The 16676-nt window shown below is 40.3% G+C and overlaps 1 protein-coding gene across 1 annotated transcript in view; it reads left to right on the top strand.

Annotated features, from left to right (window-relative positions):
• LOC119969936 (protein CDKN2AIP homolog A-like) overlaps positions 1-11836 on the top strand; it is a 24298-nt gene extending 12462 nt beyond the window's left edge. Inside the window, exon 2 of the mRNA XM_038803904.1 lies at positions 3371-11836. Coding sequence (XP_038659832.1) covers positions 3371-4325 — 955 coding nt within the window. The 3' untranslated portion in view covers positions 4326-11836. The remainder of the gene's footprint in view (positions 1-3370) is intronic.
• Positions 11837-16676: the final 4840 nt, after the last annotated feature.

Below are 16676 nucleotides of genomic sequence, written 5' to 3'. Positions count from 1 at the left end.
TGCTCAAAACACTTGGAATCAAGTGTGCAGAATTCTCAAATCGACTGCCTGAAAGGGTGGTGGCAGCAAATTCAGTAGGACTTTCACAAAGGAATTGGTGTATAGTTGGGAAGAAAAGGACGTTGCAGCAATGTGGGGAAAGGGCAGGGAAGTTAAGCTTTTTGGATAGCTCTTTCAAAGATCTAGCACATGTCCAATGGGCTGAATGGCCGCTCCAGGGATTATGATTCTATAATTTTAACAGATACATGGCCTAATCAGTCCAAGTCCGCATTAAGCAAATTTGAATAACCAGATTCAAATCCACCATACGCAAAGCATGCAAACATCTGATTTGATTAGAAGTCAAGAATTGCTAATGTAATTGTTTTTCACACACTGATCTGCAAATCTTGGCGCACCATTATAACTTGTGTTTTTTTAGATTCAAAGTCGGTAATGGACAAAGTGTTGGAGATGGGAGAAGGTATCAAAGTTGCAAATCCACCAGTTCATATCAGAAGGGACGATTTGGTTGCCAATAAGCTGAAGAAAAGACACCTTTTAAACAGTAATGGTTAGCAGATTAACTGTATACTGTATAGGAGTGTCTCTTTAAAGGTCCCCCTGACCTCATTTATCTGTTTAATTAAAATGAACTGTGATTTATCAGTGCTGATTATAACAGTATTTAGAGACTAGTGCTACATGTTTGTGAATAAATTCTGACAAAAAAGGTCCTTTTTGTAAAAATTTCCAGGCTGCAGGGAAAGATCACCAGAAGTGGGACAAATGGATAGCTTTTTCCAAAGAGCAGATAATATGGCCCAAATAGTCTGTTTCCATGTGTGATTCCACAATTCCAGTTAGACATTAGGTCTCAGTTATAGCTGTGCAGTAGCACCCTGCTTCCAAGTCAAATCGTGTGGTTGAAATCACAGACTGGAAAACCTGAGAACATAATCTAGGCTGACAGATCAGTGCTGTACTGAGTGGTGTTGCATTGTCAGAGGTGCTTTTTCTTTCAGGCGAGACATTGAATTGAAGCCTTCTAGGTAAACCTAAAAGATCCAATGGCACTGTTGGCACATGCAACAAGGAATTCTGTGTCTTGGCTAGCACTTATGACCCAACCACGGAAAAAGCTGACTTAATCATTTGTTTCATTGCTGATTGTGGGACCTGGTTATGCATGTATTGGCTGCCCTGTTTCCCTGACGGTGACTGTACTTTAAATGTACTTAGTCGGCCGTGAAGCACTGCAGGATGTCCTGTAAAAGTCAGCATATAAATATAAGTACATTCCTTTTGTTACTGCTGTCCTAATTTATATGTTGTCAGTTAACTATTTCACTCATCAGACATGCTTTTGTGTGTGATCTGTTCAATGGAACAGTACAGAGAGGAACAACATGATAAATATTTTTTATTTGTCCTTTAACCAATCTGTTCAATGAAACAGCTAAGGACTTTACTCTAAACAAACTCTAAGCGATCCAGTTGTATCTGTGCTGTATCATCCTAACTGAACCTTAGAAGCATACTGGTTGAGTTTGCATTTTATAGGTGGATGACTGTGGTAGGCTAGGGAGTAGATTTCCGTTTTTGCCACCCATTATTGACATTAGACATGACTAAGTCGGGTAGTTGTGGGTCAACTCTGAGTAATGCTCCATCTGCTTTGTACATCATCACAAGTTTTTAACCATTTGTTTCCCTTGTGGCATCTTAGATTGCCAACTAGGATGTGCTTCATTCAGTTCTAGGGACTCTGGACTGGCTAAGTTGAAACTTTCCAATACAAAAAATAATGAATGCCTGAAATCTGAATTGAAATGAAAAAATCTTGAAATACTCAGCAGGTCAGGCAGCATCTGTAGAGAGAGGAACAGAGTTAAGGTCTCCGTGCATCTGGTGAAAGGTCATCGACCAGAAGCGTTAATTCTGATTCGCCCTCCACAGATGTTGCCTTGACCGGCTGAATTTTTCCAGCATTTTCTGTTTGAAACTCCAGGCTAGTTTTATTTAGGAAATTTATAACCCCAGCAGGAGAATACTGTTAATTGTCTTGGCTGGATTTGTGTGGCTCCTCTCAATAAGCTTGTTAACTGCATTATTATTCATTCTGTCCAATGCTAAGCTTGACTGTCTCAATTAGTGATAATTAGTCCAGTTCCTGTCAAAGAACCTCACTTAGTAAAAAAACAAAACACTCGAGACCACATGAAAAATTCCACACTTAACCATTAAATATAGCATTTTACTAGATGGAAAAGTAAGAATTTTGCTTAAGTTGGAACTGAATAAAATTAACTAAAATTAAAAGTTTTAACAATGGAGAATAGAAAGATTCCAGAACCATTAGGAAATGTGATTGTACAGTTTAATTCCAGCATCAATCGTACATTTTCTGGCAGCTGAATTGATAAACAAGTGAGTTTCTCCTGGATGGCAACCACTCCTGAGCCAAATGCCAGGGCATGCCTGGCGTTTTCCATTTAATCTTTGTTCGCAAAGAAAGAGTGCTTTGCTTCATTACCGGCTGCCTTTAACTGATTCTTGCCATTTAAGTGTAATGATACAGCCCAAATGCTTCACAATGTGACAAAAAAGCTGACTTGCCCATGCATTTGATTATTAAGCCACGTTAAATGTAGTTGTGAAGTTAAGTGTTTGAACTTCAGTGCATGTTTTTATGAAGGCCTCTTCCATTTCATTTAGCTTATGGAACTGAGAGTAAAATTATACAGGGCTGGAGTTGCTGAAATGTTTAAAATGTCACCTGTTCTGATCTGGGCTGCAGATACTCTTCATGACATTTAATAGTGCATGATGTATTTAGTGTCAATAGGTACATAGACGTGCCTTTTAAACAAAGCAAGGGATGAATTTAGGAAGAATGAAGACTAGGAAGATGATCTGGATGGAGCTGATTGAATTTCCTCTTTATTCCTTTGAATTATAAACGGAAACACTCACTTGCATTTTTCAGGGGAAAACAGGTAGCATTGTGGAATTTGATTTGTAAATTTCAGGGGAACTTCATAAATCCATGTAATGAAAGCCTTACCAGTCGCCATAAACCAGTGACCTTAATTACAAGCTGACTGAAGAATGTTATCCCTTACACTTTATATATCCTCCCATATACACAAACAGAAGCTTATTTAGCCATCATAAATCAATAATTTTGATTGTAAGTATTACTTCTTCAAATGGCAGCTACTTTTTTTAATTAGTGAAATAACTCTTAACTATACTGTAGTGCACAGCTGTGGAAGCTGTGGATTTCTTGTCAGTGTTTTAATGAGTTTTGGGCACTAAAGACTAAGCTTCAATTTGAAGTGCATTCCATAACATGGATTCCACACAATTATGTTTGTTTCAACAGAAACAATAAAGGAACAACTTGTCCAACGAAAAAGGAAGATAAAGAAGACACTTGCATGGAATTTGCTACAACGTCTGAATGCACAGGAAATGGCAGCCAGGACGTTGATAATACCAGGATCCCAGGCCTGGATGGCTTTCCTGTTAGTGAACCATCGTCTCCTTTGCCTGAACCGCAGGTCCAAGTTCCAGTGGGTCCAGCACCATCCACCAGCTCAAATCAAAAAGAAGTCCGGCAAGTCTCAAGAGCAAGTGAAGTGAAGAAAGTCAGTACTCCTACCCAGGCTCCAGTCACCCAACCGCAGACACTGCTGCATCGTCCTGAAGCTCCAGCACAGACCAAGCATTTCCCATCTAACTCTGCAGAGGTTAAACCTAATATTCAGCCAGACATTGTTGACCGCCCTGCCTCGGTTGGGAGTTCCCAAAAGGCTGTGCAGCCCCCTGTCTCGCAAAGCTGCAAGACCCTCGTAACGGTGGTCAGCTTAACTCCAGAAGCTGTGAAAGAGAAACAGACCTTTTATAACAAACTCTACAAGGCTATAGCGTGGAAGTTGGTGTCAGCTGGTGGTTTCAGTAATGAGCTTAACCATTTGAGCATCTTGAGTAACTGCATACAGTCAGCAAAGGGGACCCTTGAAAGTGTGTGTGTTCCCCTAAAAGATATTTCTGAACTGCATTTGCCACAAAGCTCTGCCCGTGAAGGGATTGTTTGTGAACTAAGGTGCAAGTCTGTATATTTGGCAACAGGATATGGTAAATGCAAAGTGAGTGCCAAAGAAATGGCCGCCAAGGAGGCTATGAAATTGTTCTTGAAACAGAAGGTAACAGTGAAGATATGTAAAAGAAAATTCAAAGGAAATGAAATTGAAGATTTAGTACTTTTGAGTGAGGATTTGCAACGATTAAACCTAGCTCCTGCATTAGTGAATCCCTTAGAACCTGATACAAGGTAAAAAAAAAAAGTGCTTGTAGATCGTCTACTGAAGTAATTAGAAAAGTGTTATGTATATATACTTTGAAAAATGCAACAGAAGTCTATTGTCAAATTACTTGATGATTTTAAAAGGCACATTTTGCAGTTAGAGGTTATTTTGATTTCTTTTGGGAGGAGATTAAAGCTGAATGCCCTTCTTTCTAAAAATTGAAAGAAATACTGCGGTCAGAAGTAATTTTCTGGCTTCTTGGTGCAAATATGAATTAGTAAGTACCCTTCAATTTACTGTAATAAATGTTCTTGTGGCTACTTGAATTATTTTAAAGGAGAAACAAACAAAGTATCTTCCTTTGTTTTTAAAAAATGTGTGTAACAAGCCTCCGTGATCTTCTGTCATTTGTGTCTGGGTACTGATTAAAGCACCCTCTTACTCCATCCCAGAAAGTGGTTTAATCTCAAGAGACCATCTACTACTACCCCTTTTGAGTGGTCCCCCCCCCCCCCCCCCCCATCAAATAATTGTCCATGATCAATTTGTGGAAATGTGTCAACACTATTGGGTTATGGAGTTGGTGCTCCTAAACTCTAGGTTGACATCGCCCAAATGGAATTTAACTGGAGAAGTGATCCCATTATATAGAAAGAAAACAAGATTGCCTTTTGACCATCCCATCCTTTCAGGGCCCTAGCAGGTTAATATGCTTTTGGTCAGGGAGTTATGGACATTTCAACAGGTTGTACAAAGTCTGGAATAAAGCACACTACACAGCTTATCTCAGGGTGATTTGGGTTATGTTGCAGCGTTTCTTTTGCTGATCTAATTCAGCAACAAGACTGCAGTTTCAGGTTTGAGGCGAAGACTTGGGCTAGATTGTCTTTCTAAACCAGCAATGAGAGGTAACTCGATTTTGATTGAACAGGGGACATTCCCAACCCAACCTGAAGTGGCAGCCCTGTGGAATACATGACTAAACTGAACCAAATTCTGAACGTGATCCAAAATGAAGCAGTCTGTGTGGTTTGTTTTATTTTGAGTAGATTTTATACAACCTAGTAAAAGATACTTCATTACCTGTTCTCAGCTGCTCACCTTCACCTAAATGAGGCAGGAGTGTTCACCTAATTTTTAATATTTTAATTTTATTGTTTTTAATTACATTATTAACAATTGTGGTTCTGTCTTAAAGGAGTGTTACAGTACCATCAACAGTGCCACAAAATGGTTGTGTACAGTTGCTTAAGATCTTTATGCCTGTGTATTTATTTTTAACTGTTTCTAGGTCTTATTTTTAACTACTGGTCAATATCACGCCCACAAATTTGACCACGGTAAACATTTGGCTCCATTAGAATTTAAAATAAATTCTATTCAAAACCTACAAAATGACAGCTCTCGGATAGTGGACTAGTGCAAATACTCTCTTAGGAACAGAATCAGCAGAAGCTGATTGTCCAGAAGAAACATGGGCTTTGCAGACAATCTTTGTGAAGGATGTTTCATAGCAAGGGATACCTGCTATACCTCTGTATATTGGCAGCTGTGATTAAATGATGATGGTTGGAGAAAGTCCCTCATCCTTCGTACCATTCTGGTAAATTTCTGCACCCTCTCAAGGCCTTGGCATCCTTTCTAAAGTGCAATGACCAGAATTGAACATACCACTCCTGCTGAGACCTAACCCGTGACTTGTATCAAAGTTTATCGTAACCCAGAATGTTACCGATTTGTGTTATACGCCTGTTGAATCCTGTACTGGGATGGTTTAGAAAGATAATGCCGAGGATTCAATAATCTAGAATTCAATTCACTGACTCATTTAGTGAAAGTTAATTTGAATCAAAGATTAACTCATAATTTACTGTTTTTGGGACAAATTATAGGCACAGGGCTGAAGTAGTTAATGTATGGTTGGGTAATATTTTTGAATTCGGATTATATGGAGGGTATGAATGCAATAAAAAATAGGTTTTAATCAGATGTTGAGACACTCCTCCACTCACCTGCCTCTCTAGTTTTGCATAGTATTCACCGCACAGAAACAGTTGTTCAGTCCAATAAATCCACATTGGCGTTTATGCTTTATGCAAGTCCCCTTCCACTCTCCTGTTTTTATAATATGGAGACCAGATCTGTACACAATATTCCAAGTGTAGTCGAGCCATGGTCCCGTGCACATTTAGCATAACTTGCCAAACTGTCAGCTCTATTCCTCGAGAAATAAACCCTAGTGATTATGGGTGTGCTTTTTATGGCCCCTATTAACCTGCATCATAACTTTTAGTTATGTCTAAATGTATCCCACCACCAGCACTGTGCTCCCCCCCCCCCCCCCCCCCCCCACACGCGCACACTAGGCACTTATTTTCCGTGCAATATGAGGCCTCCTTATTCTTCTTACCAAAATGCATCACCTCACCGTTATCTGTGCGGAAGTTCATTTGCTAATTGCCCCACCCATTCAGCAAGGTTATTAATGTCTTCCTGGATATTGTTCCAATCTTCCTGTGTTAACTGCACCTCCCCAACCTGGTATTGTCTGCAAATTTTGTAATTGCATTTCTGATTCCTGAGTCCAAATTGTCTATATGTAATTGGTGAACAGCAGCTGTGGTCCCAGCACTGATCTCTGAGGAACACCACTTTCCCACTATAGAGGAGTCCTATGCAGAAGGGTAGAGCTCCATTTAAAATTAATTGAAACTTTCTTTGTAGTGAGTATTAGTTCAAAACAACCCCAAACTCAATTGCAAGCACTAATTTGCAATTCTGAAATAGTCAACATCTAGACACCAGTCAAAATCAATTAAAATTTATTTTTTGAACTTAATTAACAAACAGAAGTAATGACCATGAGAAACATGTTGCAGTAGTTCAGAGCCACTGCACAAAAAGTGTGGCCCCAGGATTTCTGTAACATACGATAGACTTTCAGAAGTGTTAAACTTCCAACAGAAATGCTGTGACTCAGAAACCTGCTTGGGCTGCTTCGTTTTAAACAAGCTCAACAGTATCGTCCAGCACCTCACTCTGGAAGGAGCCCGTTGCATCGCTTCCAGCTTTGGGACCCATCAAAATGTTTCTAAATACAAAGCGACTGCTTTGTCGTGTTTTAGATTCCAAGTTTGGATGTGTGTATCGACAGGCAACAATACCTCCTTTTTGCATTGCTGAACAATCTAAGCAAACGAGAAGCTAAATAGATTGTAGTTCCATCACCGGCCAGAGTTTATTGGGGTAGTAACATAAAAGCAGAAAATGGGGGAAACCATTTGAGCAAACTCCGCAAGTCAGGCAGCGTCTGTGGAGCAAGAAACGGTTAACCTTTCAGGTTGATGCCATTTCATCAGAATTGGCTAAATGATACTTGGTTTTGGATGGATCAAATTGTCTTTGAAAATTCCTTTTGTGTGTGTTGTTACAAGTAACTGTCCTTTAATTAGAGTAAAGCCTTGTTGCACAGCATCGATAACAGAAAAATGTGGTTACACAAGTTGATGCTGAACGTTAACATTTTCAAATTTGGAGAGTGCTAGTCTCCATAGAAACCGCTAACGATTTTTAAAAAAATCAAAATTCCCAGTTATTAAATGAAAGACCATGCAATAAGATTCCACATTTTAGAAAAACACTTTTATTGTGACAAATGTCAAAACAAAACTAGCACTACTAACTTATTATACCTCATAAGCAGTTATACTTTACACCAAATTTCCAAACCAAACTTTTCCCATCCTACTCTTAATTTGAACCTTTTTATGTTACAGTTTTGTGAGCGGTCATTCAGTTCTGTAACCAAACCAATGTGTGTCAGAGCTTCCAGGAATTCACTTTGATTCTCCTTTGTCTCCCAGTCTGACACTTAGACTTACAGAATACTAATTCTCTGTGAGGATTGCACTGCCAATCTCTCACACTGGCTTCATTAGACAGATGTGGCAATCTTTAATTCCTCATGAATTTGGACATTTTGTTCCCAGCAGGGGCCCTGGTCGCAAATTCTGCACAGTGACTTCAAATCAGGAACTCCCCTGGTTCTTGATGGCCTCTGGACCCCTTGTCCTGACTGTGGGCATAGACTGCCTTCTCACAAACTACTCCCAGGCTGATTTTCCCATAGGCTGTGAAAACAGCAGAAATATATTAAAGCAACAGAATCTTTCCCCTTCAAGCATGGGGAAATGTGACACATGGGGTCTGTTTTCAGGTAGAGATACAAACCAATTATTTTTAAACTTTTCCTGGGTAAGTGGGTACTTTAAAACCTCCCTTTGTTTACAAGTTGCCATCAAACCTTTCTTTGATCTGGAGTCTGAATTAATAATTTGAACCCCCTCCTGAGTCCACACAGCTGAATCCTCAAGACGGTTAATAATAATAATCACTTATTGTCACAAGTAGGCTTCAATGCAGTTACTGTGAAAAGCCCCTCGTCGCCACATTCCGGCGCCTGTTCGGGGAGGCCGGTACGGGAATTGAACCGGCGCTGCTGGCATTGTTCTGCATTGCAAGCCAGCTGTTTGGCCCACTGTGCTCATGAGGCTCCCTTTGTTTAACTTTTAACATCTCACCCTTCACTATCATTTTTAAAAATAAATTTAGAGTACCCAATTCATTTTTTCCAATTAAGGGGCAATTTAGCATGTTCAATCCACCTACCTTGCACAGTGGGGGCGAAACCCATGCAAATACGGGGAGAATGTGCAAATTCCACACGGACAGTGACCCAGAGCTGGGATTGAACCTGGGACCTCAGCGCCGTGAGACTGCAGTGCTTCCACTGCGCCACTGAGCTGCCCTACCCTTCACTAACATAACATGGACCTCCCTTTGATTTGTAATTATCCCAACCCTGTCTGCTCCCTATCCAGACCAAACTTTATTTCATCTATCCTACATTTAAAATCAGTCTGCCAAACCGGAATTATATCTTGCAAACCGAAGGTTAAAATCCTAAAACACATTAATCTTAAAATTATGTACATGCAAGAATAGATTTTGACCAATGAAGGGATTATATGTCAGCACTGCCGAAGAGCATGCAAGGTGTTCAGTGCTGTTCAAGTGGCATGTATGAAAGTGAATTAACAATGTACTATTTGTTTAAAAATTGAGTTTATAAACAATAAAATAGGTGTATGAATGCAAAATCATTCAAGGAAAGCAAGTAATTAATGGTGACTTATCAAGCAAAATTTCTTACGTGCAGTCCAAAATTAAGTAATTACTGATCACGTTTTGCATCTAGGCAATGGGCCTTTAACTGAAACGTTTATGTTCTAGGGTTCCGATTCTTCAATATAGATTTTAAATATTATGACAATTCTTTCATAAGAGCATAGGAGCAAGAGGTCCCTCAAGCCTGTTCTGCCATTTACCAAGATTGTGGCTGATCTTCTACCTTAATGCCATCTACCGGCGCTATCCCCATATCCCTTGATGTCATTGGTATCTAGTGACATTTGCTTTGAACATGCTCACTGACTGAACCTCTACAGGTGTTGGGCTAGAGAATTCAAAAGATTCACTACCTTGATTGAGGAAATTCCATATATTGGTCCTAAATGGCCTACCTCTCATTCTGAGACTGTCTCCCCTGGTTCTAGTCCTCTCCAACCTTCTTTATCTACTCTGTCAAGCTCTATAAGAATTTTGTACATTTCAATGAGATCACCTGTCATTCTAAACTCTGGAGAACAAGCCCAGCCTCTTTGATTTTTCCTCAGAAAAATCCCACCACCCAGAGATTAGTCTGGTGAATGTTCGTTCCACTCCACTTATGGCCAGTATATCCTTCTGGTAAGGAGACCAAAACATGCACACACTACTCCAGGTGTGGTCTCACCAAGGCTCTATACAACTGCAGCAAGACTTTCTTACCCTTATACTCCTATCCCCTTGCAATAAAGGCCAATATACCATTTTCCTCCCTAATTGCTTCGTGGAACTACTCCCAATCCTCAGGTTTACTACTTTGTTTGGCACAGTAGCACAGTGGTTAGCACTGTTACTTCACAGTGCCAGGGACCCAGGTTTGATTCCCGGCTTGGGTCACTCTGTGCAGAGTCTGCACATTCTCCCAATGTCTGTGTGGGTTTACTCCGGGTGCTCCAGTTTCCTCCCACAAAACGGGAAAGACCTATGTTGTTGGTGCTAACATAGACTATGGCCACTGGATCTCTCCCTCCCACTGCAAGTTCCTCTCCAGCCCAATGCAAATGTTGCACTGGACAGGCAATACAGCCATCTGGAGTATAACTCTCTGCTGAAAAGACCTACCAGTATCTATCACTCACTATACTGTACGTTGCCATCACCTACATTTCTGTTATCTCTCTCCACTTGAATGGCTTCTAGTATCATGGTGCTTTGGTCAGTTTGCTCATCTACCCTGCTCTCCCCACTCTCGTCTGTACAGACTGCAAGAACTTCAGACCTGCTGAACAATTGCAAAAGCTGAGGCTCCTCCACTTCTATCTTCCCCTTGCCTGCCTCACTTGCAATCAGTCACACCTTCCTGCCTCTGACCAAACAGAAGACCCCATTCTAAGCGGTGTTGACCATCTGAAACAAAGTGTAAATTTAAATTCCACCAACTGCAGAATGAGATTTGAACCCATGTCCTCAGAGCATTAGTTTGAGCCTTTGGACTACTAATCTAGTGATAATACCACTATGCCACCATTTCCTATATTTTAAATACATTGATAATGTTGGAAGTTAATTCTTGGACATATTTCTTGCGTTATCTATTCAATCCAAATCTACTAAGTGATGTAATACGATAAGGAGTAATATAATGTTGGCAATAAAATTCAAGATGTAGATTTGGAATTTTTTAACATGCCAGTTAGTTGCTTAATGAAAGTTTGAAAAGTATAGTGATAGCTTGGAGTTCTGCTTTATTGTATTCTAATGGATATTGTGAGTAAAGATTACACCAGAGTGGGAGACAGAAAGCATGAGTTTCCCAATTTCAGTTTAGTGGTTCGTATATCTTTTGCGTTTGGATTAATTGGCCAGTGAGTTCTTGTCTCTGACAACCTTCGTATTATGGTTTGCAAGCCATTTTTCCAGTGCCCTCCTGACCACCAGTGGACCTTGCCAGCTTCTGGTGCAAGCATTGAGGCACTGAAGCCAATTTAAAATGTAAAGTGAGAGAGCTCTCTGTCATTTGTTTCAAAATAAAACCTTGGAAGTTAATCCACTGGCTATCACAAGATCAGCACTATGTATTATTACAAGTCAAGATTCGTTCAGAATTATTGTCTATAAATTTGTTTAAAATAGAGCAATCTACTGATGCACCTTTACCTATGTTATGGTTGGAATCTTTTACCAATTTGTTAATGTAACATTCTGATTTTCTTTGCTAGTTTTTGGTGTAGGCCTTTCTAAACTGCTTTATATATCAATGTAAGTTTGTTTCAGAAAATGATATACTTGTATAAACAAACCCATTCAACTACCCTTCCTTTCTGTTTTGTACTTTTTTAATATTAAAGATATTTCATCTTTGGTATTGTTTAGTACCTTCTGATGTGGCTGTGTTTAAAAATGTGTTTGTATTTCTGCAATTGCCTCTATAATGCACTCAACAACTCATGAGCAGCTCTTGTGTGTAGGAAGATATATCAAATTGTTTCAAATAGGGTAAGAGAAATACTGGGAAGTGAGAAAAAGGGAAGCGTAGTAAAACTTGCCAGGGGAGTGATTAGCACTGTGGCTTCACAGCTCCCGGGTCCCAGGTTCGATTCCCGGCTGGGTCGCTGTCTGCGGAGTCTGCACATTCTCCCCGGTCTGCGTGCGTTTCCTCCAGATGCCCCGGTTTCCTCCCACTAGTCCCGAAAGACGGCTGTTAGGTCATTTGGACATTCGGAATTCTCCCTCTGTGTACTTGAACAGGTGCCGGAATGTGGCGACTAGGGGTTTTCACAGTAACTTCATTGCAATGTTATCATACTTGTGACAATAAAGATTATTATTATAACTTGCCAGGGGACTTAAGGGTTGAGAAAATTGGGAAGGAAATGACAAAACCAGCAACCAAGAATTAAATTTCAGAAGTCAGAGTAATGTTCACTCACAGTGGTGGTACAGATGGATGTGTGGCGGCCCAACTCTTCTATTTCTTTTTTCTGCATTGGTTAATCCTAACCTTAAGGAAGCCACTGGGGACGTGCTTGCAAGCAACAAGGTTGGGTTCATTCAGGGAAGCTCTTCGATCTCTCAGACTGCAGGCCTCCAACAAAGTCACAGAGGCAATAACCAGAGAGCTTCTATGTGCAGATGACTGCCTAGCGGCGGAAACAAGGAAGACATCCAGACTGTGTCAAACAAAATCTTGTACCCGACACATTTGTTGATGTCAACAAGTCTCAAGGCTGTAGAAATTTCTCTTGGTAGTTTACGCTCCAAAGATGCTACTTTCCATGAGGATATCGGTGCACACAAAGCAAGTTCTACCTATGGCCAACTCCCATGATCATGTCTCAAAGCAGCATATAATTAAGCTGAAGTTTAAAATCACACTGTACCAGGCCACTGTCCTTACCTCCCTGTTGGTATGGCTCAGAATCTTGACTCTGATATAGGCATCACATCAAAGCTCAGGATGCTTCCAGAATAGACATCCAAGGTCCATCATGAGGATTGGATGGGAGGAAGAAAATCACAGACAAGGTCCTCCATCATGTTGGGCTCAACAGCATGGAGACCACCCTCCAGAAAATTGAACTTGCAGGCCATGTCTCCCACATGGCTGACTATAGAATTCCCAAGCAGATCTACGAGGAACTGTCTCAGGGAAAGCTACACCAAGACCATTAGTACAAAGACACCCTAAAAAAAGCCTTACATACTATCGGGCTATCAAAACTTTCATTAAAAATGCAGATAGTGATATTAATAAAATGGTCACCCAAAATTTGGTGTCCAGTTATTAAGTACATAAGAAAGCTATTTTGATGTACATCATTACATACAAGAATGTTTATTCTTTCTGCTACAAATCTATTAGACTAATATTAATGAAGGAGAAAATAGCAGCTTAAGTGCGCAAAACCCATGTCGTTTATGGACATTTCAACTAAATCTTCACTTGTCTGCCAATGTTAATTTAAAAATTGATTAAATAAATATGAATTCCAATCACACCTGGCAGTAGAACTGAATTTAACGTTGATGGAAATCTGAATAGAGAAACAACCATTGTATACCAATGAGATGGGGATGTTGAGATGGATTTGTGGAGCGGCGTGAAAGGAAGTGTCGGTGAAGATCATGGAAGCATTAAAGAAAGTAGGCAAGAAGAGACTGAAGTAGTATAGTCATCTGTTGTGATGACATGTCGTGAGGCATGTGATGAAGATGGAACTGTCGGGAAGAAGAGGAAGAAGGCCTGAAACCAGATAGAAGGATAAGGTGTTGAGAGACTTGGACTCTGTGGGAATGGCAAAGGAATGGATGACTGACAGAAGGAGAAAGGTGATCAGCCAGATTATGGCTACCCAAAGTAAAATGAGGAAGTAAACTCAAACGAAGAGGCAATCTGAAAATGCTTCTCCGATGACTTGGTAGGTAAATGCATAATGGTGGATAAAGTGTGGTATTAAACCATATAAAATTGGAGTGTCTTTGGTTTGATCTTGGCCTATGCAATGTCAGTTCAATCAATGGTGGGATTCTTCAATTTTTTTTTGTGCCTCTGGACTTGGGAGGAAGACGCAGAAGTAACTATCCCAATTCCTGTTATGGAACACTAGGATAAATTTGGAACAGAAAATACTGGGAGCATGCAGCGTGTTAAATCAGCATTTGCCACCATTGATCTATCTCCCGCTACAGAGGTTGACGGTCCTGCTCTGTTTCCAACGTTTGGTTTTACTGTATGTTTTCAACATTTAAATTATCCATTGCTCCTTTATTCTACCATAAACATCTGAAATTTTCCATGCTAATATTTCAATATTTGCACATGAAACCAAAATCGAACTGGTTCTATACAATATGCAACATAAATAATTATCTAGATTAGTTATGGGACTTTAAGTCATTTCTATATTATAAATGTTAAATAAATGGTTATTTTCTTATTATCCAGTATTTTTACTTCCTGCCAAGGTGCACTGTTAAGCATACACTGTTTCGAATTGTTGAGGAACAGAATTATCTTTCAGGCAAGTCTAATCCCAACTTGCAATATATAATTGGCATATTTTCTCACCAATGGCTAAAATCTAAGCTGTGTTTTAGAAGCATAGAAAATAGGAGGTGAGGGTGGCCATTTGAGCCTGCTCTGCCATTCATTATAATCATGGCTGATCATCCAACTCAAATCGCCTGATCTCCCCCCCCCCCCCCCCCCACAATATCCTTTGATCCCCTTTCCCCAAAGAGCTATATCTTTTAAAAAAATATATTTATTACATTTTTTTCATAATACAATCCAGAACAAAAAAATACAAATGAGAAAGAAAGAAACCCAAAATTAAATGTGAAGGTAAAACAAAAAGCCATAATTCACTTAAATACTAAACCTAACCTAAACCCACTAACAACTGACAATGACTAACTCCTTAAGAAAGGAAATAAATGGCTGCCATCTTGGGTAGAACCTCTCCACCGAGCGCTTTATAGTGAATTTGACCTTCAAATGCAGAAATGACATCAATAGTCACCCAACTAAGCAGATGCACGGGGCAGAATGGGATACCTCCAACTAAGCAATGTTTGTCTCCAAGCTCTTAGTGGAGCAAAGGCAACAAGATCCGTCTCTACCCCAGACTGAATCACCGGCGACACATTAAAAATGGCCACCAGTGGACATGGATCTAAATCCACCAGGAGTATCTTCGACATGCTATTAAAGAATGAAACCCAGAAGCCTACAGCTTTGGGGGAGGACCAGTACATATGCATATGGCTAGCCGGACCAAGAAAACAGCGATCACACATATCCTCAACATTTGGGAAAAGCCCACTCATCCTTGCCCAGCCAAGTGCGTCCTGTGAAGGACCTTAAACCTAATCAGGCTCAGTGGGCACATGATGACATGGAGTTTTAACTTGTGAAGGGCCTCGCTCCAAACCCCATTAGTAAGAATGGAACCCAATTCACTTTCCCATTTCACCCTCACACTGCTTAATGGAGCAGAATCTGATGAAAGAATATGGCCATACAGATCTGAAATAGACCCTTCGCCAGGTCGGGCCTGGGACGGAATCCTCCTCATCAAGGAAGAAGGAGACGCCTAAGAAATAAAGGAAAAGCCTGATGCAATAAATTGCATACTTGAAAATAATGAAACAAGTTGAGCAACTGGAATTTTTCAACTAATTCCCACAAACCGCTCCGGACTCTTCACTTCCCAAAGTTTAAGTGTTGGGTCCAACCCAATTGGCAGGAATAGGCGATTGTTGCAAATCGAGGCTAGTGAAGAAAGGGAAATGAGCTTAAAATGTTGTCCAAGCTGTTTGCAAATCCGAAGAGAGGAGACCATCATTGGGTTTGAGGAAAATCTGATGGGAGAAAAAGGTAATGAAAATGGACATGGTTAGAATCAGGTATTCAACATATGATGATGAAATGTGGAAAGAAGTTCAAACTTGTAAACCAGTCGCACCGCAATCACTAATGCCCTTCTTAGCTCAACAAATTCATTCATGGGGACACATATCACCTCAACAAATGATGGATCGATTCCATAGAAGTTGGTGTGGTAAAGGATTCAAAAAACATGCACAATTGATAGCAAACCGATGTGTAACCTGTCAAAAGAATAACTTGGGTCCTATAACATCAATGCCTCAATTAAGAGCTCCTGCTCCTGCAGGTCCATTCCAGGACTTACAAGTGTCAACAGTACAATGACGTCCTTGTAATAGTGGATAAATTTTCCAGATGGGTGGAAGCTGCTCCAGCTAGAAGAGGGACAGCTGCCCATACAGCCAAACATGCAAAGACTTTATTCCCAGATGGGGTACCAGCTAGCATGGACTCAGACAATGGAACCCACTTCACAGGAGCTGTTTGTAGGGAAGTCTGTAAACTACTAAACATTAACTGGAATTTACACTGTCCTTATCATCCACAATCATCAGGACAAGTGGAACGTATGAATCGAACTTTGAAAGAAAGACTGTCTAAATACAGTCAGGAAGGCATGAATTGGGTCCAAGCTTTGCCAATAGTATTATGCAGTATTAGAGCAACACCAAACAGAACAACAGGCCTGAGCCCTTTTGAAATCATCACAGGCAGACCAATGTCTCTGCCAGGAACTACTATTGACTTGCGGAAAGCAGACTGTCATTTAATGAGTGATGCTTTGCTGTCTCACTGCCAAAATCTAACAAATGCTGTTAGCTCTG

Source organism: Scyliorhinus canicula, chromosome 8, assembly GCF_902713615.1.
Source record: "Scyliorhinus canicula chromosome 8, sScyCan1.1, whole genome shotgun sequence".
NCBI classification, from domain to species: domain Eukaryota; kingdom Metazoa; phylum Chordata; class Chondrichthyes; order Carcharhiniformes; family Scyliorhinidae; genus Scyliorhinus; species Scyliorhinus canicula.
Note: the sequence above shows the minus strand (reverse complement) of the source record. Positions and strands in the feature narration are given on the sequence as shown.